We start from the raw sequence: 27,871 nt of genomic DNA on the forward strand, positions 1-27,871 counted from the left end.
ATGAGGTGGAGGACCTCAGAGCCTGTCTGAAGGAGGGGCATTTATGCAGGAGAGGGGTGGGAGCCAAGCTTCTCTTATAGCAACCCGCCTTTCTGGGAAGTAGCTCCTGTCATGAGACCCAGCTCGCCCCGGTGACTAGCATTAGCTCCAAGGTTGGTGTGGCCCAGCCACTGCTTGCTAGCCAAACCTGTGAAAAGTTCTGCCATCTTTCTGTGCCACCATACTGACCAGCCTTCCTGTCTATACACGTTCAACCTATAGCACAGGGTACTCCAGATTCCCTGGCGCCTTAGTTCCACATAGCTTAGGGTGATGTCAGTCAGCCGTGAGCATTGTGAAGGGGACTCCCAGTCGCCCCTATCCTTCCAGGGCTCATGGCAGCTACAAGTGCAGTTTCCATACCACACTCAGTTCCCTGTAAACCAGGGGGGTTCCCTCTTCCCCTCTTCCCACACGTGCCACAGGCTCATCCTAAAGCTGTGATGTGTATCTCTCACTCCTATCTATTTCCCTGTCTATACCCGCGCATCCCTCATGTCTGCCTCAGTGATCTGTTCTCCCTCCAGCATCACATTCTATACCCAGTCCTTTATGCCCCTTCCAAGGTAATTTTTCTGTCAGCTACACCATTGCTGTCATAGTTTTCATCAGAATTCTTTAATGGCTGCCCATTACCATCTGTGGTACTCAGAATTTCATGGCTGTGTATCAGGCTGGCCTAAGCTATGCCATCCGTCCCCGACATGCCAGCATGCTGACAGTTCACTGCAGCCAGGTTTCTGGTGCTTTTGCACCTGCTTCCGTTAGTTAGCAACCTGCTTCCTAGGTCTTCATCCCCAACATGTTAGAAATGGTGGCTTCGTGTTCAATGCTAACATACTGTATAGATTGTCCGTACAGCTGATAAGCAGTTAAGTGTCATTTTCTTCTGGGTTTAATTTACGGTATTGTCTTACAAGTTTTACATCTTAATTTATATGGCTGTCATGTTATTGTTCAGTATTTGCTGTATGTTACCTGGTAGACATGGAAATATTTAATAAACATCAATCTTGTTCTAGACACTTAATTTGTAATTTGCATATTACCTATATTTTGCCTACTTTTAAGCGGTGGGTAGGTTTGACAGTGTAATTATTGAATATTTTGTCTTTTATTTTTTCCAGGCATATGGGTGTATACTTTACAAGAGGTAACATAATAGTCTGGCCATGTGACCTTACACAGATTGTGTGACCTACCCTAGATGTCAGTTTGTGATGTGGAAAATGGCCATGCTAAAAATCTGCCTTAGGTTGTTAAGTGTTTAAAGGGAAAATAGATGCTGGAGGTGCCTGCTGCAGAACCTAACAAATGACAGATGTTCCACAAAGGGAAGAAAGAGGCCCTTATTCTGGCCCAGAACCATATTGATGCCTGTTTTCTGTGTCTAGGTTGAATACATTTCAGGAAAAGTGTTTTTCACCACCCGTTCAGATTTGACCTCAATGAAGAAGTTGAAGTCAGCAGAAAGACTGTTTTTGTTGATTAGGAAGCAGCTTCCAATTGCAGTTCCTTCTCTGAGCAAAGGTACAATACGCACCCTCTGCTTTTACCCACCTGCTGTGTGACCAAGGTTGCCTACCCAGCAGCTGTGTGTCTCTGGTTCACCTCTGGTTCATCCATACAGCATCACTATTACAGAGTTTGTATTGTCACATATCTGTAGCCAGCTCTCTCGCTTCTCTTGGAACCTGCTGCCTCCCTTTGGGGTTTTATTGTTCATGTTTTCTTTCTAGAAATGAGTATGTTCCACAGTATTTGATTTCTTTGAAGCATATAATAACCAGAATACAATTTTGTACCACAAGTTGGTAAAAACTGTCATCTTACAAATTTTAACTAAAATTTTTAACTATTTCAAGTTGGAAATTTGCTATATAGTAAAATTTTCTTCTCCTAAAGGCACCTTAGGAGATTTCGTAATTATTCCCTAACTTTAGAATTATGTTGTACAAATAATTTCAAGATCATGATTAAAGCCATTTTAAAAGGCAGACACTGCAGGGTTTACACTGCTCCAGCCTTCACTCTGATTCCTATGTGCATAAAACATCAAAGAATTACATAGAATGTTAGGACTGGGAAGGAACGGAAGTTAAAGGAAATCCCGAGGGTTTGTGGGGGTCACCGTAATTTCCTCCTACCTTCCATACACTGTCATCTTGAAGGAACTGTAGTGATAATTTTCAGATCAACTTAGTGACTTTTGTTTATAAAAAAAAAGGTTAAAGGTCATCAGGCAAGCTGACAGCCCTGAACTAATAAAAGTGGCTTGTGTATCTGAAGTTTGACTTCATGGAAACTCATATTAGGATTTATGTTAATATTTTTGTGGTCTAAAATGAAATGGGTTCAAGGATCAGCTACTCTGTTTCTGAACATTATATTTCAGTTCATGGGCAAGGTCACTGTTATCTCAGAGATGTGTGTATCCCAAGGTCTGTGCTGAGTGCAGCACCGCAGGATACATGCTGTGCTGAAGTTTGCATGGTTTTCCATAAATCTGATCAATCTTAGATCTCTGTATGTAAATAATGAAATTTATTCTGCTGTAAATCTTAGAATAAATTATCTAAGCTCTATATAAAAGTGAAATTTTGTGTATGTAGCAATTCAGTAAAATGTTTTAAAGAAATAAAGGTCATGAAATCTGCATTGGTGAATGTAATAGACAATTGCCTATAAAGCTTGAAGATGGGTAAACTGAGGTTTTGTTTATTTAGGAAAAATACTTACTGAGCTGCAGAGACTTATAAATGAGGATCCAGGAAGTTGGCTGAAGGCCATTTCGCTTTGGAGAAAACTTCTTGAACGTGATAAAAAAGGAGAAAACGTATCTCAAAGGGATGTTAATGCACTGAAGCGGAAAATGGGAGGAAATGAGATTGTCATTGCCAAGAAATTAAAACTAGAGGAGAAGCAGATGGTTGAAGAGAGCCGTGGGGAAGGCCAGCGCGACAGACTTCCCGAAGACTTGCTGGAGCAAGGGGATGCAAAAACTGACCAGCTTCAAGACCATGGACTCCAGAATGACGTGGTGAAGGCAGCTGACACTCAGAACCAGGACTTGACCTTCAGGGTTTCCTGTCGCTGCAGCGGGAAGATCGGAAGAGGCCTTCCCTCCACAGGTACGCTCACCTTCCAGGTGGAATTCTACTTGCCAAATCACAATTCTTACAGCGGAGATAACACGGCCCAGACGGATGATGAGGTCTGTCTTCATCTGATTGTCTATCTCTAAATGTACGTTTCCTTTTTTAACTTGTCCTCAGCCGCTCCAGAGGAGCGCTGTGCTATTCCACATGGCAGCCTTTGCTTTCCTTCTAAACATTTTCTTAAGTCCATAGATGTCCTTTGCATTTGTAAATGCTGATGCTGTGGTCTTAATATGTTAGGGGCTCTTCTTCATTACAATGGTATGCTTATTGACATCCACCCTGCACTGTGATGTTTGCAGCCTTGTCACATGACCTAGATGTGCACATGAAGTCTAATAGCCTGGGGAAGGGTGGGCACCTGTTTCCATCCCAAGACCTCGTTGGTTAGTCTTTACAAAATTCAGTAACACAAAATTGATCTGGATCTTTTAGCCAAATTTAGAATCACGTGGACCCTAAAGGTGAGTCTGATAAAGCTGATCTGGTCATGTGGAAACATAGAGAATGAGTTAATACATAATCCTTCAGTGTGCATTCATTTCCTTTATTAGAAGGGTCACAAATATCAGGTCATGGTCTTATGTCACACACCTAAAATTGCCAGAGTAGAGTTTCCACAAGTAGAGAGTAGTCCTAAAGAGTTTGCAAATGGAGAAAGTAAATACAGCCCTATTGCCTTGCATAGGCAATCTTGGAAGTTATATTTTAATATCACTAAATTACCATCAGGTAATAGCTAGCTCTTGTCCATTTTAAAGTTTTCTTATTTCTTATGTTCTTAATCTTTTCTATAACCTGTCACTTTTCAGGAGGCAGGAAGAGTGGTTGGAATTACTCTCATGAGGAAGTTTGGATGGAAAGCCAATTTAAGGAATCCACATTTAGAGGTAATGAATATCCATCTTGATTTCTATACAACAGCATTCATCCTCCTTTCCATACTTTTTCAGGTTGGGTTGACTTCCACTATAAACAGTATGTCTACATGGATCCAGCAGCCTGTTTCTCTTCGGCAGCTAAATGATGCAAAAATGTCTTATCCAAACTGGGTTGCTTGGCCACAGCTGAAGGAGACATTTATAGTAAGGTTGCAGAGGCACTTCATAGTCTTCCCATCATAACAATATCTTTTTTTTTTTTTCTTTTTTTTTTTTTCTTTTTTTTTTTTTTGGTTTTTCGAGACAGGGTTTCTCTGCAGCTTTTTTTTTTTTAGAGCCTGCCCTGGAACTAGCTCTTGTAGACCAGGCTGTCATAACAATATCTTTAATAAGAAATCATAGCTGCTATGTAAAAAAAATGAGTAATGACCTAAAGTATGATAAAATAATGACCTAAAATACGATAGTTACTAGTGGCTTTGTTGGGCTTGTGGAATTATGTTTATTTTTTTATTTGGAACAAATAAATATAAGGAGTAACAAAAATTTACCCTCCCTATATTTTGAAAGCCATCTAATGAATTTGTCAGGCAGTTATTTTAATAATTTATGTATAAATTTATTCCATGTAATATAACTTTATATAGGGACAGACCTGGCCAAATAAGTCCGAACCCTTTGTAAGATGTTGGATTTTTCCCCCTTTATTTATATTTTTACTTCTAAAACATAGTAACTGGTATAAATCCAATGGTGTGCCCAAACTGCTTTAGCCCCCAGATTTTTTTGACATGGTGTTGTCTCCCCCACTTCATCTTCTCTGTTTTCTCCATCTCTCCCCATCTCCATTATACTGCCAAAATCATCTCACAAATATGCAATTAGTTTAGCTCCGACCCACTATCTCATAGAGTTAATAATAGCTCTAATGGGTTAAAGTAACCATACAAAACCATAATTGGTAGTAAAACAATGTATAATAAAATATATGACTCAAATTTATAAAAAAGAAAATATTAAATTTTATCCTGTAAAATTGATAGGAAATCAGTATTATAGTGAGAGAAGCTGTTCTTGACATTTGGTATGTGAAAGTGAGATCAATATATATTAAAATTTGAAGTAGAACAGAATTTTATTAAATAATTTTGCTAAAATGCATAATCAGTACAATTGGGAAGCTCAGCTGTGGTGTTTCAGTTGGCCACCAGTGGGACCACTTCACGCAGTCTTTGATGAAATGTTCCCACAGTGGACCGGCCCTGGTGAAAATGCGAATACAGAACCTGCCCTTGGGGGCTGTGCTGGGCTCACTGAAGAGCATTCACCTAACACAGTGGGGCCTTGCATTCAGCGTTCAATCTCTAGCAGCAAGTAGGGGGAAAGTCAGTTTGGGTGTTGGTCTATAAAGCTCTTAAGACTGAAAGAGTAAGAGAAATCCCCATTTTTAATTTTATGTGGGAAGACTAATATGACACATTAAATTCTATCCAGGACCTAATTGAACGGAAAGAGGCTTAGCTAGTTTTTGTTGTTGTTTGTTTGTTTCTTTGTTTTGGGGGAGTTTGTTTTGTCAGCTTGACCCAAGATGGAGTTGTTTGGGAAGAGAGGACTCAGTGGGCAAATGCCTTCATCAGAAGGCCTGTGGGTGGGTCCGGGGGCATTTTCTTAATTAATGTGTGATGTTGAGAAGGCCCAGCCCACTGGGATGGCATGCCACTCTGGGCAGGTGGTTGTTCCTGAACTGACCAAGCCGCGAACCAGAAAGCAGTGTCCTCCACGGTTGTCTGTTTCGGTTTCCTGCCTCTGCTGTGCGATGTTTTACTCTTTTGGCTTTTTTGAGGGGCCCACCACCCAACTACCAAATAAATCAATACATGGAGGCTAAGTCTTAGCTAGGAACACTGGCCTTAGCTTGACTATTTCTAGCCCACTTTCCTTAACTTAAATTATTCCCTCTACCTTTTGCCTCTGGGCTTTTCCCTTTTGTTCTGTATCTGTTACTTTCGTTCTTACTCTGTGGGTGACTGGGTGGCAGGCCCCTAGCAGCCTCCTTTCCTTGTTCTCTTGCTTCTCCTCTTCATTGTTTCTCCTTCTATTTATACTCTCCTGCCTTGCTATTGGTCACTCAGCTCTTTATTAGACCATCAGGAGTTTTAGACAGACAAAGAATCACAGCTTCACAGAGTTAAACATGTGCAGCTTAAACATAGGTCACACACCTTAAAATAATAATCCCCTTCAGGTCCCCTCCTTGAGTTCTTGCCCTGACTTCCTCAGTGATGGACTGTGACCTGCCATTTGTGAGGTGGAGTAAACCCCTTTCTCCCCAGGTTACTTTTGGTCCTGGTGTTTGTCATAGCAATAGAAACTAAATACGAGCCTTGTCTGCAGATGGCAGAGTGGAGGACACCTTGGCTTAGGGAAACTTCCTCTGCTGTGTTCTGTCTGTGTGCTGGGATAGGCAGCCATGCAAGTCTTGCTTGAGGTTAGAACAGGCTTGAGGAAGTCTTTACTACCAGAGTCTAAAAACTACAGTCCATAGGTCCAGCGAAGAAAGATCCAACCTCTTTGACCTGTGGACTCTGTGGAGCTCGCCCACCACCTGGCCCTGACTCTGAGACCTTATCCACCACCAGTTTTGTTCTCAGACTTTTTTTATGAAATGAGCCTAAATTTGGTTCACCTCTGGTTAAGAACAAAAGATTACAGAGGGGTTTTTGTTGTTGTTGTTGTTGTTTTGTTTTTCCAGCATGACAGGTAGGTCTTGGCATTTCTTATTAAAATACAGGTCATATAAACTCAAAACAAATGCTTTAGATTTTCATATCTTGATGTAGTGTTTTCTTGTGCTGTCTCATTCTGTTTGTTCTTTCAGATTTTCATGCATCTGAGTGACGCTTACTCCGTGCTGGGGATTCCACTGTTCAGGTAACCAGTGTACTTGTAGAATTAAGAACTTAGTTTTGTTTTGTAGTATGGAGTGTTGGCACAGCAAAGGAGGCAAAGCTTCCTGGGATCCTTGCTTTGGCCTGGGCCTTAATCATGTCCGTTAGAGCCAATTGACCATGGTCGTCCATGGGCTAGGATTGAATCTTGGAACAATACATCATTATTTCTGTTATTAAGTAGTTTGCACAGATCCGTGTATATAAACTATAATTGTTTCAGATTCTTTTTTTAAAGCTTATATACTGAATTCTTACCTGCAGCAGGGCACTTGTCTAGGTGTTTTGGGGAGAGGAAAGCTGGTTGATGCAAACAGTCATTCTTAGGTCTTGAAAGGTTGTAAGTATCAATGCATTTTTAAAATGTCTTGTGTGTCTAATCCTGTTCACAGTATAGGGATGTAGAGACTCTTCTGTTAATCCTCCATTTTCCTTAAGCACATGTTTTCTCAGTCGTAAATGAGATTATATTTTTTAAATGCTTTAAGGTGGTTTTAATGTCTCTTATCCAGTGGTGAGCTCTCCAGCAGACCAGCACAAGACAGAGAACTTTGCAGATGCCCAGAAGGTAGAATGATAGGTCCTTGCTGTCTGCTGATCACATGGCAGGCTCTGCCGGCGTCTCACCACCACCAAGGATCAGGACTTATGTGAAGGTTCTTGGTACAACAGCCCCTATGAGACCATTACCTAATGGGTGTCCTGCTGCTTCCTCTGGGCCCCAGCTACTCCACTGCATGCTCCTAGACCAAGCCTCCCTGCTGTATGCTCCATTGTCTCCAGGCTGCCCCACTGTAGGGCCCTGGATGACTTTAAGGCCAGTACTTCAGCCGCTCTGGCTTTTTTTTCTAAATCCCCTGTTTGCTGACAGAAGGAGTGGGGGAACTACAGAGTGATTACATTTCAACTGTGTATCTATTGATAATCACCATTACAAAGGTAAGACGTACAAGTAAAACAGTTAAACAGAACTGATGTCATGGGCTAGAGAAATAGCTCAGAGGTTAATAGCACTGACTGGCTTTCCAGAGGTCCTGGGTTCAATTCCCAGCAAACACATTGTGGCTCACACCATCTGTAATGATATCTGGTGTCCCTCTTCTGACCTGCAGGCAGAACACTGATACATTAATAAATTTTAAACAAAAGAATTCATATCATAAAGTAGGTCTCATGTATATCTCTGACTATCCTGGAACTCACTTTGAAGACCTGGCTGGCCTCCAACTCACGGAGATCTGCCTCTGCCTCCCAGTCTTGGATACCACTATCCAGACCAGTTCTGCATCTTAATTTATAGGTAAACTATGTGCTTTTAAACTTTAATCATATTACCAATTATTATTTGAAATGCTATTTGCATGACTTCTTATGTTTCTATAAATATGAGGAAATTTAGAATAACAAAATTTAATGACTTAAAAACATATAAAGTTATATATACTTGCTGAATAAAAATTGAACAGTTTTATATATAGTTGTAAATTTAAAATATTAGTATATTTGGTGTTGAAATCTAAATATATCACTGCTGCATTTAGCACCACTAGGGTTGAAATATTCCTTTTCTAGTCAATTTTTAGACTCACCTTTTCTGGGGGAGGTGGAGGGGTCAGAGTACTAATGTAGCTTAGAAATGCAGCATCTGCATTTTGTGGTTGTGTGTGTGTGTGTGTGTGTGTGTGTGTAGCCTAGCATTGAGGTGGGAAAGAAGGAGAGAAAAGGGAGGAGAGAGAGGACTGGGAGAGGGGGAAGCACAGAGAAAGAGGAAATCCTGTCTTGAAAAAAAGTATTAAAGAAAAAAGACTCGGAGCTGGAATGTACAGCATAAATAATGGTGACAATTGGTATCCTGAGGTCAGTTGAGTGGATCTGAAGGGGTCAGTGAAGGAAGGAAGTGGTCTTCAAGACGTGTCTTGACTAAGAATGATTTTCAAGAGTGTGAACAAACCCTGACCATGGAAAGAACGTGGAAGGAAAATTATGAAACGGCGTAAGATAGCCAGGATGTCTGGGGGTCACATTCAAATGTGTATCTTCTTAGTTCCTAAAGGGCTTGCTCTCATTAAAGACAAGAACTCTTTGGATCTTTTAAACAGTTTGAAATCCCAGGGGTATATTACCTGTGCCTGTACTGCATGGTCATGGTATCTACCACTAGTGTACAGCCTGGAGTCCAGAGCTAGGAGTGTGGCCACTATTTATAATGTGGACTGTCATTTCCTGAAAAGTCCTCAGTTAACAGGCTTGTGCTGGATACAAACTAACAGAATAATTTCAAGTCAGATAAAGACAAGAAACAAAATGATAAAAAAAAAATCAACGCCTGGAATTACATTGAAAGTGTTTTAGAAGAGTGCAGCAAACAATGTGACTGTGTGTGAAAGCCCTGTAACTATTCCTAAAATAAACCTACCCCCCCCACACCAGCACACATCCCTGAAATCCTGACTTCTTTATCTTACCCACAAACTGTAGCTACAAACCACATTGAACTTTCCAACATGCCACATGTGTGCTTGCGTTAGAAAGGTAGAAATGGAGGTGGGGAGGCAGCTCGGTCTGCGAAATACTTGCTGTACCTTCATAAGGACTTGACTTCATCCTCAGAACCCCGTAGGAAGCCAGATAAGGTAGTATGTGTTTGTAACCTCACCCTGGGTTGGTAGAGACAAGCAGGTGGGTTTCCCCTGCACTCGTTCAGCATTTCCAAGCCTAATCAGCAAGCCGCGGGTCCCCGTGAGAGACCCTGTCTTAAAAAACAAGGTGGACAGTATAATGAGTCTTCTCTCTGCCACCCTCCCCAAGCTGGCTCCCAGAGACAGAGACCAATTATTATGAAAGCTCGGCTTACAGCTTAGGCATGTTTCTGACTAGCTCATTTACTTAATCAACCCACTTCTATTAATCTACATTCTATCACTTGATGTTACCTCTCTTCCATATTGCACCTCCTTTTTTCTCTCTATCCCAGAGTCCTCTCTGTCCCCAGAAATCCCATCTAACTTCTTTTTACCTATTGGCCATTTATCTTTTACTAAACCAATCACAGTGACTCATCTTTGCCCAGTGTAATCAAATATCTTGCAACAGGATAGATAGCCTCTGAGGAACAACACCCCAGGTGGCTTCTGACCTACATACACACACAAAATGATAGAATAATACTTGATAGTTTGACAGTATTTGAACTACTTTGAAGTCTGTCAATGTAGAAACATGGTATTTTGTACATGATGGATGAGGGGATGGGTGTAAGGTGGTCTGTGCTACGCTACGGTTAAGAATGAGAGCCGAGACTCATTTCTATGCTCCTGCCTCACTGTATCTTCTGAGAAAGATACAGATCAGCAGAAAAAAAGGGCAAAGCTTACAAGAAGAGACTGTGAATTTCCCATATTACATTCAGATTATAAAGCCCTGTCCTCTTGAATGACACCAGCTGTTGTGTAAAGACAGGGAAGTGCTAAGTAAGAGGTTTCCTTAGTGTGTGATTACATTTTTAACTGAAAACATAGGAGAGTTTAAATTTCAGTTGTCTAGAAAATTTCATATTGTTAAACACTACACTGGTTGATTAAGCAAAGGCCTAATGTAGAAGGTATTTAATAATAAGGTGAAAATAGCCTCTAGTTCAAAGAATATATCAGACTGGTATGTTAAAGTACTTCTCAGATATAGACAGAATGATTGTGTTTTGCATCCTGTTCTTTAACACAATATGATAATACTTAATACCTTCCTGATTTCTTTCTTGCAGAGTTCCCCTTAGCCAACAGAACTTACATCCAGACAGCTGGGCTGCGGTCGACCATAGCATGGGCCATGGCATCTATTGCTGAAATTAAGGTCAGGAAGCTGCCTACACATCCTCCCAGTGCCAGCAAGGTCCTTCATGCTAGTGGGCACCTTGGTTTTTCTTGTTGTTGTTGATGATGTTGTTGTTGTTACTCCTTTTTATTTTTTTTTCTTGGTTTTCGCAGCTGCCATTTGACCTTAAAAGCTGTATAGTTCTTCTACTTTTTGTTTCTTTTTGATTTTCCATATGAACTTCTTTAAGCATCTTGAGTAAACAGGCTGAGGTCAAAGTGAGTTGCATTTTACTATTTCTAATATTGTGAGTCAAAAATGTGGTCGAAAAGAACCTACATCTTTAAAAAAAAAATGTTTATTTTCTCTGTGTCCAAGATATCGTCCGTAAGTGTTCCCCTGGCAGTGGGAAATTGTGTTTTCTATTGAAATGTCCTGTTTGACCTCTGCTGCTTTTGCTAGTGTCTAGAAGCTACTCCGACTTCCCTGTGCTCCTGTCTGCATTAGCAAGGCTTCTTTGTGATCCATGTACAGTGAAACCTCTTTATCTGGGTCAGCCAGCTTCGCCAGGGTCTCACCATCTCACTCGCGTGTCTTATTTCATGCCTTTTTATCTTCACGTTCAAGGGTTTGGGGTTTTTTATTGTTTCTGCTGTTTTGCCTTTTGTTCCTCCCGGCAGGCCTGAGTACCTTGGTGCCGAGACGGGTCCTGAACTTGTGACACTGCTTCCGTGTCAGCCCCTCTGTTTTCAGTTTATTACCGCCACACTCGCTGCTACACCTGGCTTTAGATCTATTCTGTCCCTGTCACTTTCATTGAAACATCCAAGAAGAGGCATGGCAGATCCACTTCCTGTCTTCTCTTTCTGTCTCTCATAGCTTCTTACTGTTTACCTAAGAGCTGCCCCCCTAGTGTGACTGTGGACATCTAGGGATTTTAATTACTGATTATTCTATTAAGCTGCTTTGCCCACTCCGAATTGATCACAACTGTCTCTGCTTCTTCCTACCTGTGCCTTCTTGGTCATGAGTATTTCTCTTCCCTTCTCTGCCATGAGACCTTGCAGCTGTCCTGACTTCCTCTCCCAGCCCCCAGATGCCAGACTGAACGAAATGGCTCATTGTGCGTCACAGCTTCCCTTAAAGCTGCCCTGCTGTTGCAGAATCTTAGTTGGCCCTTTCGTGGCCACCATGCCCATCCTAATGTCCAAGCACACTTGTTGTAACGCATCTGATACGGCTGCAAAGATCCCTCCAAGATGTGCTGCTCCTTATGTTGTTGTTCTTTCCCTCCCTCCCCCCCCCCCCCGCCAGGTGATGGTGGGGTTTAAGTCTTTCCATAGCCAGTGCCTTTATCCTCCTGTATTTGACTGGCCATGGTCCGAATCTGATTTTGTCTGGAGTTCTTCTCCCCTTTCAGCCCATGATGCTCCTCCTGTCTTTAGTTTCTGGTGTTGCAGATGAACTACATGCACTGTGGGTTTTCTTGGTTCTTTCTGCTAGTAGACTCCTAAGAGTTTTCTTTTGACCCCTAATGCTCAGGAGTATTGCCAGGTCTCCGAACGTGGCTTTGTTGTGGTGTGCCTGGGTGTATTCCATTCAAGCCCAGAGTTTCCAAATCTACCTGCTAGTTAGTTCTGTGTCCAGAACTTACTGGCCAAGGACTTTCAGGGACAATATTTAAACAACTGTCCCCTCAGTTTTGTAGTGAGGCGCTTGTGGGCAGGCCTGCTTTTTCATCCCGCCCCGGATCCCACATGGCTAGCTTTACACCCAAAAATATTACACCGGAAACTATATTCTTTTAAAACACTGCCTGGCCCATTAGTTCCAGCCTCTTACTCACATCTTGACCTAACTCATATCTAATAATCTGTGTAACACCACGAGCGGGTTGTCTTACCGGGAAAGATTCAGCATGTCTGACCTGGCTTCATCGCATCTCACTCAGAGAGGAGAGTCATGGCATCTACTAACTTAGGGAGAGGCGTGGCATCTGACTGAGCCATCTACCTCAGCTTTCTTCTTCTGTTCTGTCTACCTCCACCCACCTAAGGGCCGGTCTATCAAAGGGCCAGGCAGTTTCTTTATTAATAACCAATGAAATCATCAGATAGATAGAAGACACACCTACATCACAGTTTCTTGCTTGCAAGATGAAAATAACATCTAATACGGTTAAAGTAGTTGTTGGGTCAGAGCCTGGGCCTTAGCAGCCCTGATAGGCTTGGCTGCTGTCCTCGAAAAGGCCAAATGGATATTTAGAAATGACTGAAGAGAAAGCTCAGTGGCTAAAAAGCAGAGCTGCTCTTGCAGAGGACTAGGATCCGATGTGCCAGCACCCACATGATGGATCACAACCATCTGTAACTTCCAGTTCCAGGGCATCCAAATCTCTTCTGGCTTCCTCAGACTACCAGACTATTTAACTATGCATGTTGCATAGGCATACATGCAGGCAGAAACACGCACATACATGAAATGAAATAATTTTTAAATTAAAAATCAAGCAAGTATCCTCGAATAGCAAAGCGAAATGTATTCAGTGAAACTACGTAAGAAAGAGCTAACAAAAAGGTCCAGTGACCGACTCATCTCCAAGCCCGTCTCTGAGGTCCTGACAGAATATTTAGGTTTACATCAAGGGCTGGTAGGCATAACTAAGCCGTCCTGGTCTAGGTTGTCCTGCCCATCATTGTCACCACTGTCTCAGCCCCATCTCTCTTTTACAGTGGTCTGACAACTGTCAGAACTGTGTGACTTTCAGAGACAAATCCCTCTGGCTTTTCTTACGCCAAGCTTTAGGTTCCAAGGGAAATTTCTTGGGGTCCATTTTCTCAGGAGTGAGAGGAGAGACTCTCCTCAGAATACTTTCCTTCCCATCATGATGGTTCTAATAGGCTCATATCAGGACTAGGGAATTAGTGTAATAAAGCAATTAAACTAGGGACTGTCATAGAAAGTACACAGTGTTAGTTGTTATAGCATATGAAATTGGTTCTGTTTAATAATAATTATCATCGTTCCTTCTAACTGAGCACTTCTCCCAATATTTAATGTCATTGCCTCAGCTGTCCTGTGAATTTAACTTTTAAACTCTTGTTTTTGACTCTGAACTTCCTGGTAGAGCCTGTTAATTGCTGGCTCCTCCTCCCAGTCACTCATCTTTTATGTGTTTTCATCTCTTTATATTTTACCTCCCCATTTGAGTTTGTTCTTCTAAGTTCCAAGAATAACAGAGCTCTCCCTTAATTCATTTGTTGATTTTTATAACTTAAAAGTCATATTTTTTGTTTGTGGTGTGAGTATCGGTGAAGTCTCAGCTTATCGTCCCCTTCTAGTAGTTAGTAGCCTTCTGCTCACTAGGGTAGGTAGGGATGCATTGCTCCCCATTAGATGGACCAAAGTATGCTACTAATGGACATTTGAATGCCTTGAATAAATGGTAAGAGGGCAGACGTGTGGAGAGACTCTGTTAACCTGGAGACGCCTGAAGGAAGGGCCTCTGTCCTCTGGTCTCAAAGTTCTCTGAAGGCAGTTTCCACTGCTTTCTTATTATTCCACCCAGGCAAAGTGGCCCCTACCAGTTACTTCTTGGGGGTCTCGATGGGAGCACCAGAGCCTTGAGGTCTGAGCATCAGCTTGACCAGAGGTCCAGCCCCCATGCTATTCTTTAACCTTTATCCAAATTTATTTTGGTATAAGACTAGAGAAATGATTACTCTCTATTCTTTTCTATACTTTGAGTAGTTCCAAAGTTTGCATTTAAACATAAGGTTTTGTGACCACATGCAAATCTGAAATCTTGCCTTTGTTTTGATGTAGACATACATTTGGTGCCAGGATATAGGTTTTTGTGTTTTTTGGTTTTTTTCCTGAAGGATATTTCACTTCTTTCCTTCAGGTCTCGTCTGGTTCTGCCACCTGGCTCTGCCCTGGGGACCCCGCTTCCTCTGTAGACATGTCCAGTGAAGGATGTTTTCCTCTCACATCCAAGTGCCACTCAGCCTGAAGTGGGGTAGGTGCTCCTCACTGGTTTTTGGTTCCTTTCTTCTACCCTCGGAGCTCATGTTGTTAGATTATGCCAGTCAAATGCAGACCTCTTTCCCTATTGTTCCTGTATAAAAAAAAAGGTATAAGCCTTTATTCCCGTCTGCTTCTTAATGATCCTATAGCCAGGTGACAGGATGCCTCTTGGTTTATTGGCTTCCTTTCCTCTATCAGCCTGCCCTAGTCACATGCTAGGCCATGTCAAATCCAGAAGGGTGCGTCTGGGTGTCTCTGTTTCCAGAATCCTGCTCTTGCCAGGTGTGGAAATGTGTGCCTACAGTCTCAGCTACTTGAGAAGCTGCAGGTGGAAAAAAGGACACAGAGACTTATTAATCATGAAAGCTTGGCCTTAGCTTAGGCGTGTTCCTAACCCACTGTTTTACATAGCTCAGTTCCCTTCACTCTGTACTGCCCATCCTGCTTCTCAACAGTTGCCTGGTGCCTCCCCCTTTCTTCTTTTCTGAGTTCTCTCTGTCCGGATGTCCCACCTGTACCTTCTGCCTACCTATTGGCCATTTAGCTTTTTATTAAACCAGTCACAGTGACATGTCTTTACACAGTGTAGTTAAATATCTCACAACAGGAAACTGAGGCAGGATCATCACAAGGGCCCAAGAGTTTGAGGACAGCCTCAGTAACATTGCAAGGCCTTGTTTCTTAAAAAGAAAGATTTCTGCTCTCGTACACTAGCTGGTTTTGGTTCTACACTTTCAATTCTCTTCCTTCGTATTTGTCTTTAATATTAGAGCCAGAACTAGTGTGCTAGTGTGTTCTCTTCACCTAATCTATCAGCATGCAAGTCTGCGCCCACATAGCATAGCACTGCCTTTTGTTCTTCAGTAGTGAGTTGTCTGTTCTACCCGCAAACCAGGTACTGGGTTGGGCTTCCTCTCTCCTACTTAAGGACACTAATGGACTGTTTGCATCACTCTGTCCACTGCTCTAATAGCTTACAACTTGAAAAAAAGACAAAAAAACATTCTCTAACGAGTTCAAGGTTCAAAAACAAACCACTGCTGGAAGTAGGAAACAGCGGATACATGCTGCCTCTGGTTCCTTCCTTCCCATTCTCTCATTACCCACTGCTTTCATGAAGACCGCCTCAACCTGCCCATCATCCTTGGTATCATTTGATGATGTGACCACTCTGCCTGAAGCAGACTTTCTCTGCTGGTTAGAACCACTGGCTCTCATCCTGAAGCACATGTACCACCTCTCAGTAAGCATGACTGAGCCTCATCTTCCAGTCCTCTACATCTAGAGAGCACCACGGCCTGACGCATAGATGTCCCTTTTTAACTCCCCTTGCTTCCCGAGTGATCCCGTCCAGGTCTTAGGCTTTAAGTAGCACGTATCAGCTAACTTACATTGATTGTTCGCACATTTATATCTACAGCCTGAATCCTGAGCTCTGGATTCATCTATCCTGTACTCACTCATCATCTCTACCAGATGTCTAAGAGGTCTCTCAAAATTAGACTAGTTCCCTACTCCTTCCACACCTCTGTCCCCACCAGTAACAGACAGGTCTTCCCATCAGTCAGGCAGAAGGTTTAGTCATGCCAGCCTGTTGGGTTTCTTCAATAGTCCACATTAAATACACCAGAATCCTACTTCTATCAGAATATCTATAGTATCTAGACTCTCCTGCCCAGTCTTCAGAACCAGCCTCTTGTGGTTCATGCTTCATAGCAGCCAGTTCAATCCCCTCCAGATGCAACACCATGTCACTTCTTTAATCACACCCTGGAGTAGTTGTCTGTCCTTCATTGACAGAACCAGAATCCTTAGGGTACTGACGAGATCTGACATGATATTACTGTGAGAGAAATTAGTTTTATCTCCAAATTTCTATTTCCCTTCAAATAGTATTGCATTGTCCTGACTCCTTGGGGCTATGTGAACCATGAGACTGACAGGGTTTAACCAGCCTGGTGCTGTTGGAAGTCCCGAGAATGACATCCAGATGATGCCATTCAGATCAATGCACAGCTTGCCCTGCATGCCCGCCCCCTGGCACGGTAATGGTATTCAGCCATTCAAATGGTGACCATTTCATCAGCCTGGCTTCCAGAAAGCATCAAAGCCCACTTGCCCTGCTTTGTGGGCATGAAGTATGGGCTGCATGTTATTGTAGCCCTCTGAGGTCTGGGGATTGATTATACGGTCTTGTCATTCCCTGGCTACATGTCCTGTGTTACATTGCCTTTGCCCCCCACCACCACTCGCTGTTCCTGGAACTCACTGGGCTCCCTCCTGCCTCAAACCATGACAAATGCAGTCCTGCCTTAGGTTTTGAACTGCCCAAGTTCTCCTAGAGTATAAGAAGGAATCTTGACTCCTGAAATTATGACTCCCCAGGTTTAGGCTTCTTTTATAGTAGACCTGTTGCAGCAAACTTAGTAACAGCAATTTCTCTCTCTGTTAGGCTGGAGCTCTGGTTCTGGATCCAATGTGTGGCCTGGGGACCATACTTGTGGAAGCTGCTAAAGAGTGGCCAGTAAGTTGTAAAGATTGGTCTAAATCAAGTTACATTTTTAATAATTAAATCCCTTATCAATATTTTACAAGTAAATAGTCTGGTTTTAGATTGTAGTAATTATATGAGTTCCTATTTGCTATAATTATGAGATTTTGAAGAGTTCATTAAATTTCTATATTTTTTCTTTAAATGCTATGAAGAATTTTAGAAAATATTACAGGATTTAATAATTATTCATACCTATATTATACTAATTTCCAAATTATTTAGTCATCTATAATGGTAAAATATAACAGACTTTAAAATTTACTGTTGTGTATTTTTTTAAAAATTATTTATGTAGCACGAATTCTAATTGGTCTTAATAATAAAAACCTGGAATCAGATATTAGGGGTGAAAGCTGAAAGATAGAGAAGCAGAAATCCTCTACGAAATCCTCAGACTGATTGGAGTATCCTGTCTCTACACGTCCTCAGACTGAAATGCCATAAGCTCTGTCTCCTCCCACCTTATGTTCCTCTCTCCACCCAGTCATATCCCTTCCTGTCTCTACCTTCCTAGTGCTGGAATTAAAGGCATGTAACTCCCAAGTACTGGGATTAAAGGTGTGAGCCATCACTACCTGGCTCTGAATCAATTTTATGTAACCCAGAGTGGCCTTGAACTCACAGAGATCTGTCTGCCACTGCCTTCCAAGTGCTAGGAATAAAGGTGTGTGCCACCACTGTCTGGCCTCTATGGCTAGCCAGTGGCTAGTTCCTCACTCTGATCTCTAGGCAAGCTTTATTTGTTAGAGAACAAACAAAATATCACCACAACTTTAAACTGTTTTAACTTGAAATTAATAATCTTTTAACTTTACTTTTTCCCTTTAATAAAATGCAAGTAGATTTTCTTAATATCCGAAATGCTTAATGAATTTATTTATACTTAAAATGTGGAATTCTTTCCCACAGGATGTGTATTACATGGGTGCTGATGTCAGCGACTCGCAGTTACTTGGTGCATGTGACAATGTCAAGGCCGCAGGCCTTGCGGACAAGATTGACTTACTTAAAGTCTCTGTCACAGGTAAGGTAGTTTGGTTGCTTACACCTGTGGAAGGTCTGTGGAACTAATACACACTTTACTTCACTACTGTAGCTGTTTGATTTGTTTCTTTCAAAATATTCCTGATTGGGAACCTGTTGCAGATTGAAATAAAATAGTCCCACAGTGGCCCAGAATGGAGCATAATAAAGGTTTCTTTATTTACGGATAGACTCACAGATCAGCAGTGATCAGCAGTCCTCTGCATGAGCAGGGAACTGGAACTGAATTCAGCAGCCAAGAGACCCACTCATTCTTTTGCTCTGAATTTATAGCACATGAGACCATACCCAAAGTGAGTTGATATCTTAAAGGCTATTGGTTGAAGAAGTTCCCACAGCACCTCTCCCTTTTGTCTAAATAAGAGAGTTCTAAACCCAATACAAAACTATATACAATAAGAATAAATATCAAGTATAAAAAATAGAATTACAGAGTTCGAGGCCAACTGGTCTACAAGAGCTAGTTCCAGGACAGGCTCCAAAGCCACAGAGAAACTCTGTCTCAAAAAACCAAAAAAAAAAAAAAAAAAATTAAAATTACAGCCAGCATGAACAACATCAAGCAAAAAAACATATGCTAAATGTTTCAATAGTTCTCCTATTCTAAGGTGTCTAAGTCTTGTATTAGAAATGGCTCGACTGAGTCATGAGAGGAAAGAAACTATGACTATCTAGTCTTCAACCCTATCAAAGACCTGAGAAGGGAAATAATATTCTTGAGTTAGCAGGAAGTGCAGTCAAGCAACTTCCAAAAGATGCAAGAAATGACAAAGACAACCTATGCAATCACCTAAAGTCTCATTTGCAATGTTGGGGCAACCCACTTTGGCTAAGGCCTAGAGTAACTGACAGACCATTTTCAGAGGCAGAAAAAATTTTAAAACCATCTAACCCTGTCTTGGCAAGGTCTGACAGTCTTTTTGCTTTTTCCTGCTTGTCCAGTCTGAACACCATGCATTTTGTCAGTGGTCAAGGCATGGACAGATCTTTGCCCAAAGGCTGGTTTTGCCAAGAAGAAAACAACCTCCAAGTGGAGTATCTTTGGTGCCCAACATTCTCTCTGGAATAGATCAGTGCTGCCAGGAGCAATCGTGTCTCACATCAACAGAATCCTAAGTTACTTAATGTCATATTCTTTGAAGGGGTTAAAGATTATCTATCTATGCAAAATACAATCTCTATGTATTTAAAGAACCTGATTAGTCTAACTATAAGTATGACAAACATAGATGACTATTGACCTATAATTCTTAATACCTATATAGCTTAAAGACTAAGGCTTCATATTATATTAAAAAATCCTGAAATAACTGCAGCATATGAGGACAATGATGTCAAAATGTAAACAATGTGTAAGTATCTTGATCAGAGGTAGAGATGTATAGTACAGTATGATAAATATATTCTAAATTTGCATCAATATACAAAATATCTTAAGCAGAGTAGAAATATGCATGCATACAATATGATGAAATAACTGCATAGGTGTACAAATATTGTAAACAGAAATAGGAGCATATTCAATATAACAAATATAATTTGAATTTGTCTCAATATTTAAGAATCTATATCAATGGAAATTGTCTATAAGTAATAGCTCACAAGTATTCACACTATTTTTCACTATTATTATTAGTGTGAATAAGCCCACACTAATCTACCTATTATCCCATCCAATCCCCTTTTTTTTTTTCAAAAGAGATCTCTAAGCCTACTTAATTTCTACCCCAACCCCCAACCCTATACCACTTATAATCAACCCCTAATAGATGTCCCTAACACTGAGGACAAACTTTGTTGGGAGAGGGGACATCGTCTTTTAGAATTACTTCCAGCTGTTATGAGGCAATGTTAAATGTAAAATGATGCTTAAGTTTCAAGATTACTGTCTGGTGTAATTGCAGATGCTCTCTGAGTAGTCAGTAGGGTTTTTCTGAAGTTCTAATTTGACGTTCTGGGCAGAAAGTTGTAAGAAGGTGCACCATCTCAGCTAGCCAAGTTGAAATCATCTTGAGTAGCTTGTAACCCAAAACCGATCTTAAAGTGCATCATATCACCTAGGTGGAATCGTTGTTGGACCCCATCCTCTTCCTGGAAACTTCAAAGATTTCTGCAGGAAAATTTATTATTTGTTGTGGAAAACTTAAAAATTATTCATATAGACATATTCATTGAAAGGTACTATATAGACAAAATTAGGTATAGGGAGAAGTAAAATGTTTCCTGAATTCTTTCTTCTTTCTCTACCGTACCAGATGGATCCTGATATGAGACAGAAACTCTGAATTTTTCTTTTAACAACATGCTTGGATTTAGAGGATAGTCATTGTCCAACTCCAAAGCCAGCTTTGATTTTTAAGTGATATAGGCTTTAGAAGTGTATGTATGTATGTTCAGGTAATGAAATTTTATCCTGCAGAGGATATGGTACCATAAGTCAGATTTCTCTTTGCTTGGTGATTCTTTCTGGATAGCTGTCTTTTCTTCTTTAGGCATCTAGGTGTCCAAGGTCTCTCGACTTTTTGAAGATGAGTATTTTCTGCAAAGACAAGAACAGAACCCTGCCCCAACCCTTATGAGGTTTTCTTACCATCTGTATGATTGTCACTTCTGTAGATGAGTTGTCATTTCTCTTTCTCAAGAGGTTCCTCTCTTTCAAGCTGAATCTTTATTAATTTTGATGGTATCCATAGCTTCTCTCTTCCTGTGGAAACCAGAGCAAAACCCCTTCCCCAACATAGCACATCTCCTAGTTTCCATTCTGAGATCAACACATCCTTGAAATACACCAACTGATTTAAGTCAGAAGTGTTTTTTTCTATTATTCAATGTCTCTCTGCTGCCATTGTTCATTTCTCATTAGCATTAAGAAAATTCAAGGTTAATAAAGCATTATGCAATCTATTTCTGGGGGTATTTTCCATCCTTTCTGTTTGTTTACCATATCCTTTATACAGTTCAATTTCATCTTTCTGTAACCTGTAGTGTTGTTTGGTAGACCTGTAATATGCTTTATATTACAATAAGCAAAAACCTGTTTTGTTTTCTTAGAGACATATGCTGGACCATTGTCTGTATTTGTGCAGGTATATCCATAATGGTCATAATTTCTAGTAAATGCTGGGTCTATTCCTACTGATTGATAAGTCTCAATTTTCCTTTTATAATTAATTCACAGACCTTTTCCACATACGTTTTTAGTTTTCTACTCAGGTTATGTGGTAAAAAAGATCCATTTTAAGATAATATCTTCCCTGTGCATTAAAATTTTGGAGGGCAATATGTCCAGAATGAAGTTAAGATTCCGATCCACTCGTTCCATATGTGCCTCTTGTAATTTCTCTTCAACCACAGTTAATTCTTTCTCAACTTCAGCTGTTAAGTCTTGGTCACCATCTAAGGTTTTGTTTAAATGAATTATTAGATCAAGTGTTATCCCAGCAGTGGATCATAGATTGGAAATGTCTCCTAGCAATCTTTGAAAGTCATTAAGAGTCTGCAATTGATCTCTCCTAATTTGCTCTTTTTGTGTTCTAATTTTCTGTATAACTATTTTATAACCTAAGTCATTGACTGAGTCTCCTTTCTGTATTTTTTTCAGGAGCAATTTGTAATCCCCATTTAGACAAAACTGTATTTACTCCTTCAGGCGTTCTTTCTTAAGTATCTACATTTGAATCAAATAGCAAATTGTCATCCATGTATAGTACATGAGACCACACCCAAAGTGGGTCAGTATCTTAAAGGCTATTGGTTGAAGGAGTTCTCACAGCAGGAAGGGATATATTTATGTGATTTTCATAGTACTTAAGCTGGAGCACAATTTTTGAGGATGTGTTTGTTACAACTGAGTCATTGTCATCTCACAGCCTGGAATGAAAAGATACAACCATAACATAGAGTATTAGAGGAAAAAGACATTATTTTAATTTTTTTCTACATAAACTGTATAAAATGAATTAGCTGATCTTCTGCTTCATAGTGGGCACCGAGAAGTGACTTAGTCACCCACCCCTGGGTGGTAAACCAATACTTTTAAGAACCCAATGAGGTCTGGAACCAACCAGGATGGATGTAACCATCATCCCCTCTTCACTGATAGGGAATCAGTAGGGGCAGATGGAAGCAGGCACCAAGCATGCAGAGCCCCTGTCGTATCTCCCTAACCTCTGGCCTGGCACTGTGTTAACAGGGCATTGCTGAGCTCCTTGACTACTTGCCATCCCTTGATATAACACTCCCCTTTTTAAAAACCAACGTATTGAATTCTGCTGAGGAGGGTGGATCATGCTCTTGTCCATGAGTAGACACTGAACCTGTAATCCGAAAAAACAGTGTGTTTTTATAGCTTCTCTTCTAGAGAGATGAAGCAGCAGAACTGAGTATCACAGGAGCACATGTTAAGATCAGTTTTGTAGCGAAGCTTCATAAAGTAGCCTCAAAGAAAGACCTAGGCTTGTCTCACACTCATGGCTGTTGTCAGTCAGTGACCATTTGCTCTGTCTTAAGGCCTAGATTTCTAGAGTAAACAGAGATGAGCAAATCAAGTTCTCCTGAGTCTGATTCTTTAAGAAGCTTTTCCTGAGACCTGTAAGAGAATGGTTTCCTAAGTTGTCTCAGTGCCAGGGTTTAGAATCTGTTTGCTTTCTCCATGGCACCTTACAGTCCTGAGGGAGGGCTGAGGGAGATTTTTTTTTCTTTTTTCTGAGACAGAGTTTATCTCTGTAACAGCTATCACTGTCCACAGAGCTCGCTTTGTAGACAAGGCTGGCCTCAAACTCACAGAGATCCGCCTGCCTCTGCCTCCTGAGTGTTGGGATTAAAGGCGTGTGCCACCACCACCCAGCAGTATGCAGATTTTTAAAGTTTGATTAAAACCTTAGTGTGTACAAATATGTGTTGTTTTTAGGCCCACCATCATGTAGAATGGATATTTCCAAAGTGTATAATTTTCCAAAGTGTATAATTTTAGCATTGTCTTACTAAACTATAAATTGAATGGTATCCCAACCCAGATACTAAATTACATTTTACATGTTTAAGACTTATTTTTTAAGGGCTGGAGAGATGGCTGACTACTCTTCCCAGGCTTGAGTCTTAGCATCCACATCACAGCACACAACTGTTTGTGACTCTAGTCTCAGAATTCAGCATCCACTTCTGTCCTCCAAAGGCACTATGTGCGTGTGGTGCACATAAACATATAGTCTGCTGGGCGGTGGTGGCGCACGCCTTTAATCCTAGCACTAGGAAAACAGAGGCAGGCGGATTTCTGAGTTTGAGGCCAGCCTGGTCTACAGAGTAAGTTCTAGGGCAGCCAGGGCTACACAGAAAAACCCTGTCTTGAAAAACAAAAACAAATAAACAAAAAAAATTCAATATCGTTACTTATACCTCCCTGTACTTAACTGAAGTGCGTTGAAGAGTGAAAAGCCTAGGAGACCCAGCAGCAGCTGAACCAGGGAAGGTAGACAAGCCAGTGAAATAAGCCTCTCTGTTGCTGCAGCTGAACCAGGGAAGGTAGACAAGCCAGTGAAATAAGCCTCTCTGTTGCTTTTGGCCATGGTGGAAAGAGACAAGTTATGGCAGTTTCCTGTGTGGTGTCTGATTCCAGGGCTCCGTGGTCCTCTTTTCAGGGTTACTGAAGCAGCCTGTGACGCAAAAACTATGCCATCTACAACAGCATTTAACACCGACATGTTCCGTTGTAAGATGTTCAGGGAGCATTTCACTGATAAGCCCTCTGGGGCTGTGAGACATTGAGTAAAATGCAGGCGTAGAGAAGCTAAGTCAGCTGAGGAGCGAAGACGGTCAGGGCAAGATGATTGAGTCCATTTAAATACAGAACTCACTTTAAACAACTAAGAGAATGACTGTTTCTGACAGACCGTGAGCGTCCCAGACCTGGACATAGGCGATGACGAGCCACAGAAAATACAAGGATAGAAGGGAGAGAGTGCCTGCTTCTAGAAAAGCCCTCCGCCAGGTAGTCCTCCTACGTGCGCGTGAAAGCTGCCTGAGGGTTTATAACACTTGCAAGAAAGAATCTTAGCTCCTCAGTCTACATTTTAAGTAATTTTTACCCATCTTCCTGCCAGAAAAAAAAAGGAAAACCCAGGCAGTTATTTTGCTCAAAAGACACAGTTTTAAAACTAAACTTTTTCCTATTGTTGAATCATCCTTATGAGGTGTAAAACAGAATTGCTTTCTTGTTTGCATTTGCCATTCCTGTTTTAAGGCCTTGCCCTTAGTTACAGGTTTCCTTCGTCCACGCAGCTCAGAGCACATGACTTACAGGGTTTCCCTGTGTGCCGACTTGTGAGTCAGTGCTGACCCACAGTCACCCCTAGGTGAACTATGCACAGTCAGTGGTACTTCCTGAGGTACTGATGCCCTGAGAACTGCTGGGGGAGGGGAGAGCAGAGAGGCCTGTTTACACCGATTTCAAGACCTTCCTGAAAGTGAAAAGGCAATCTCTAAAAGGCTCTGACCCTCTGAGTTCCCTGCTGGAGACCCTGCCAGACCAGAGAGGATTACACAGATTACAAGACAAAGAGGATTTTGCTGCTCTTTGTCTTGGATCTCCAAAACATTCAGAGTCTTGTCATCTCGTAGAAACAATACAGAAACTCTAAATGTCCTTGTAGGTCAGTGTCTTGTTAAGGTGGTCAATGCCTGGCCTTGCCATAACCAGAGTCTCTGGCTTCTACATTGTAGAGTTACCATTGCCGTCACAAAGTGTTGATGTGATTATTTCTGACATTCCATTTGGGAAAAAATTCAAGTTAGGAAAAGACATCAAAAGCATTCTACAAGAAATGGAAGGTAAGTTGTTGAATTTATTTCCATAATTTTTTTTTTGCTATAGGCCATTTAGTCAAACTTATCATTGCCCTTAAGTCTGTTCACAGTGGAGTAATTTCCCAAAATTTTGATGTTTAATTTTCTATTTTTTATTCATTTTACATATCAACCACAGATTCCCCTCCTACCCCTCTTCCCGTTACTTCCCCCGCAAACGAGCTCCCATCTACGTCTCCAAAAGGGTAGGGCCTTCTGTGGGGAATCAACAAAGCCTGGCACATCCCCCCCCCCCCCCCCACACACACACACACATATCAAGGCCAAGCCAGGCATCCCACCATAGGGAATGGGCTCCAGAAAGCCAGCTCATGCACCAGGGATAGAGCCTGGTTCCACTGCCAGGAGCCTTTCAAACAGACCAGGCTATACAACTGTTGCTCACATGCAGAGGGCCTAGTTCGGTCCCACGCAGGCTCCACAACTGTTGGTCTATAGTTCCTGAGTTCTTGGTTCAGTTGTTTGTAGTTTTCCCCATCACGATCTTGACCTCCCCTTGCTCATACAATTCCTTCCCCCTCCCTGCGACTGGACTCCTGGTGTTCCACCTAGTGCTTGCTTTGGCTCTCTGCATCTGCTTCCAACAGTGACTAGATGAAGGCTCTATGATGACCAATCTCAGTATAGGGGAAGACCAGTTCAGGCACCCTCTCTACTATTGCCAGGAGTCTTAGCTGGAGTCATCCTTGTGGATTCCTGGGAATTTCCATAGCACCAGGTTTCTCCCCAATCCCCTAATGGCTTCCACAATCAAGATAATCTTTCATTGCTGTTCCTTCCCCATCCCTCCCCCAACTCGACCATTCCATTCCCTCATGTTCTCATCCTCCTTCCCCTCCCCTCTACTGTCCCACCCCCAGTTCACCAATGAGATCTTATCTATTTTCCCTTCCTGGGCAATCCATATGTCTGTTCTTCTTAGGGTCTTTCTTGTTGCCTAGCTTTTCTGGAGCTGTAGATTGTAAGATGATTATCCTTTGCTTTACATCTAATATCCTCTTATGAGTAAGTACATACTATGTTTGTCTGAGTCTGGTATACCTCACTCAGGATGATTTTTTTCTAGTTCAATCCATTTGCCTGTAAATTTCATAATGTCTTTGTTTTTTACAGCTGAGTAATACTCCATTGTGTAAATGTATCACATTTTCTTTATCCATTCTTCGGTGAGGGCTATCTAGGGTGTTTTCAGGTTCTGGCTATTACAAATAATGCTGCTGTGAATATAGTTGAGCAAATGTCTTGTGATATGATTGAGCATCCTTTGGGTATATGCCCAAGACTGGTATCACTGGTTGTTGAGGTAGATTGATTCACAATTTTCTGAGAAACCACTATACTGATTTCCAAAGATACCAGTTTGCATGCCCACTAGCAGTGGAGGAGTAATCATTCCCCTTTCTCCAAATCCTCTCCAGCATGAGCTGTGCTCAGTGCTTTTGATCTTAGCCATTCTGACAGGTGTAAGATGGTATCTTAGAGTCATTTTGATTTGCATTTCCATGATAACTAAGGATGTTGAGCAATTCCTTAAATGTCTTTCGGCCATTTGAGATTCTTCTATTGCGACTTCTCTGTTTAAATCTGTACCCCATTTTTAAATTGATTTATTTGGTATTTTGATGTCTAGTTTCTTTAGTTCTTTATATATTTTAGAGATCAGCACTCTGTCAGATGTGGGGTTGGTGAAGGTCTTTTCCCATTCTGTAGGCTGTCATTTTGTCTTATTTACTGTGTCTTTTGCCTTACAGAAGCTTTTCAGTTTCAGGAGGCGCCATTTATTGATTGTTGCTCTCAGTGTCTGTGCTGATGGTATTATATTTAGGAAGTGCTCTCCTGTGCCAGTGCATTCAAAGCTACCTCCCACTTTCTCTTGACCAGGTTCAATGTACCTGGATTCATGTTGAAGTCTTTGATCCACTTGGACTTGAGTTTTGTGCATGGGGATAGATATGGATCTATTTGCAATCTTCTACATGTTGACATCCAGTTATGCAACACCATTTGTTGAAGATGGTTTCCTTTTTCCATTGTATAATTTTAGCTTCTTTGTCAAAAATCAGTGTTTCACAAGTGTGCGGATTAATGTCAGCATCTTCAATTTATTTCCATTGTTCCACATGTCTGTTTTTATGCCAATACCAGGCTGTTTTCATTATTATAGCTCTATAGTAGAGCTTGAAGTCAAGGATGGTGATGCATCCAGAAGTCCTTTCTTTTCCAGATTGTTTTTGCTATCCTGGGTTTGTTTTTCCCCATATGAAGTTGAGTGTTATTCTTTCAAGGTCTGTGAAGAATTGTGTTGGGATTTTGATGGGGATTACATTGAACCTGTAGATTGCTTTTGGTAAGATTGCCATTTTTATTATGCTGATTCTACCTATCCAACAGCGTGGGAGATCTTTCCATTTTCTGTCCTCTTTAATTTTTTCTTCAAAGACTTAAAGTTCTTGTCATACAGGTCTTTCACTTCTTTGGTTAGCATTACCCCAAGATTATTTTATGTTATTTGTGGCTATTGTGAATGGTGATGTTTCTGATTTCTTTCTC

The 27,871-nt window shown here is 41.3% G+C and overlaps 1 protein-coding gene across 1 annotated transcript in view; it reads left to right on the forward strand.

Moving 5' to 3' along the window:
* Thumpd2 (THUMP domain containing 2) overlaps positions 1 to 27,871 on the forward strand; it is a 44,524-nt gene that overhangs the window by 8,119 nt on the left and 8,534 nt on the right. The window contains 8 exon segments of the mRNA XM_038318720.2: positions 1,434 to 1,569; positions 2,766 to 3,152; positions 3,993 to 4,087; positions 6,957 to 7,016; positions 10,789 to 10,875; positions 17,315 to 17,386; positions 18,326 to 18,440; positions 25,178 to 25,284. Coding sequence (XP_038174648.1) covers positions 1,434 to 1,569; positions 2,766 to 3,152; positions 3,993 to 4,087; positions 6,957 to 7,016; positions 10,789 to 10,875; positions 17,315 to 17,386; positions 18,326 to 18,440; positions 25,178 to 25,284 — 1,059 coding nt within the window.

The sequence above is a fragment of the Arvicola amphibius genome, chromosome 2 (assembly GCF_903992535.2).
Source record: "Arvicola amphibius chromosome 2, mArvAmp1.2, whole genome shotgun sequence".
Lineage (NCBI taxonomy): Eukaryota > Metazoa > Chordata > Mammalia > Rodentia > Cricetidae > Arvicola > Arvicola amphibius.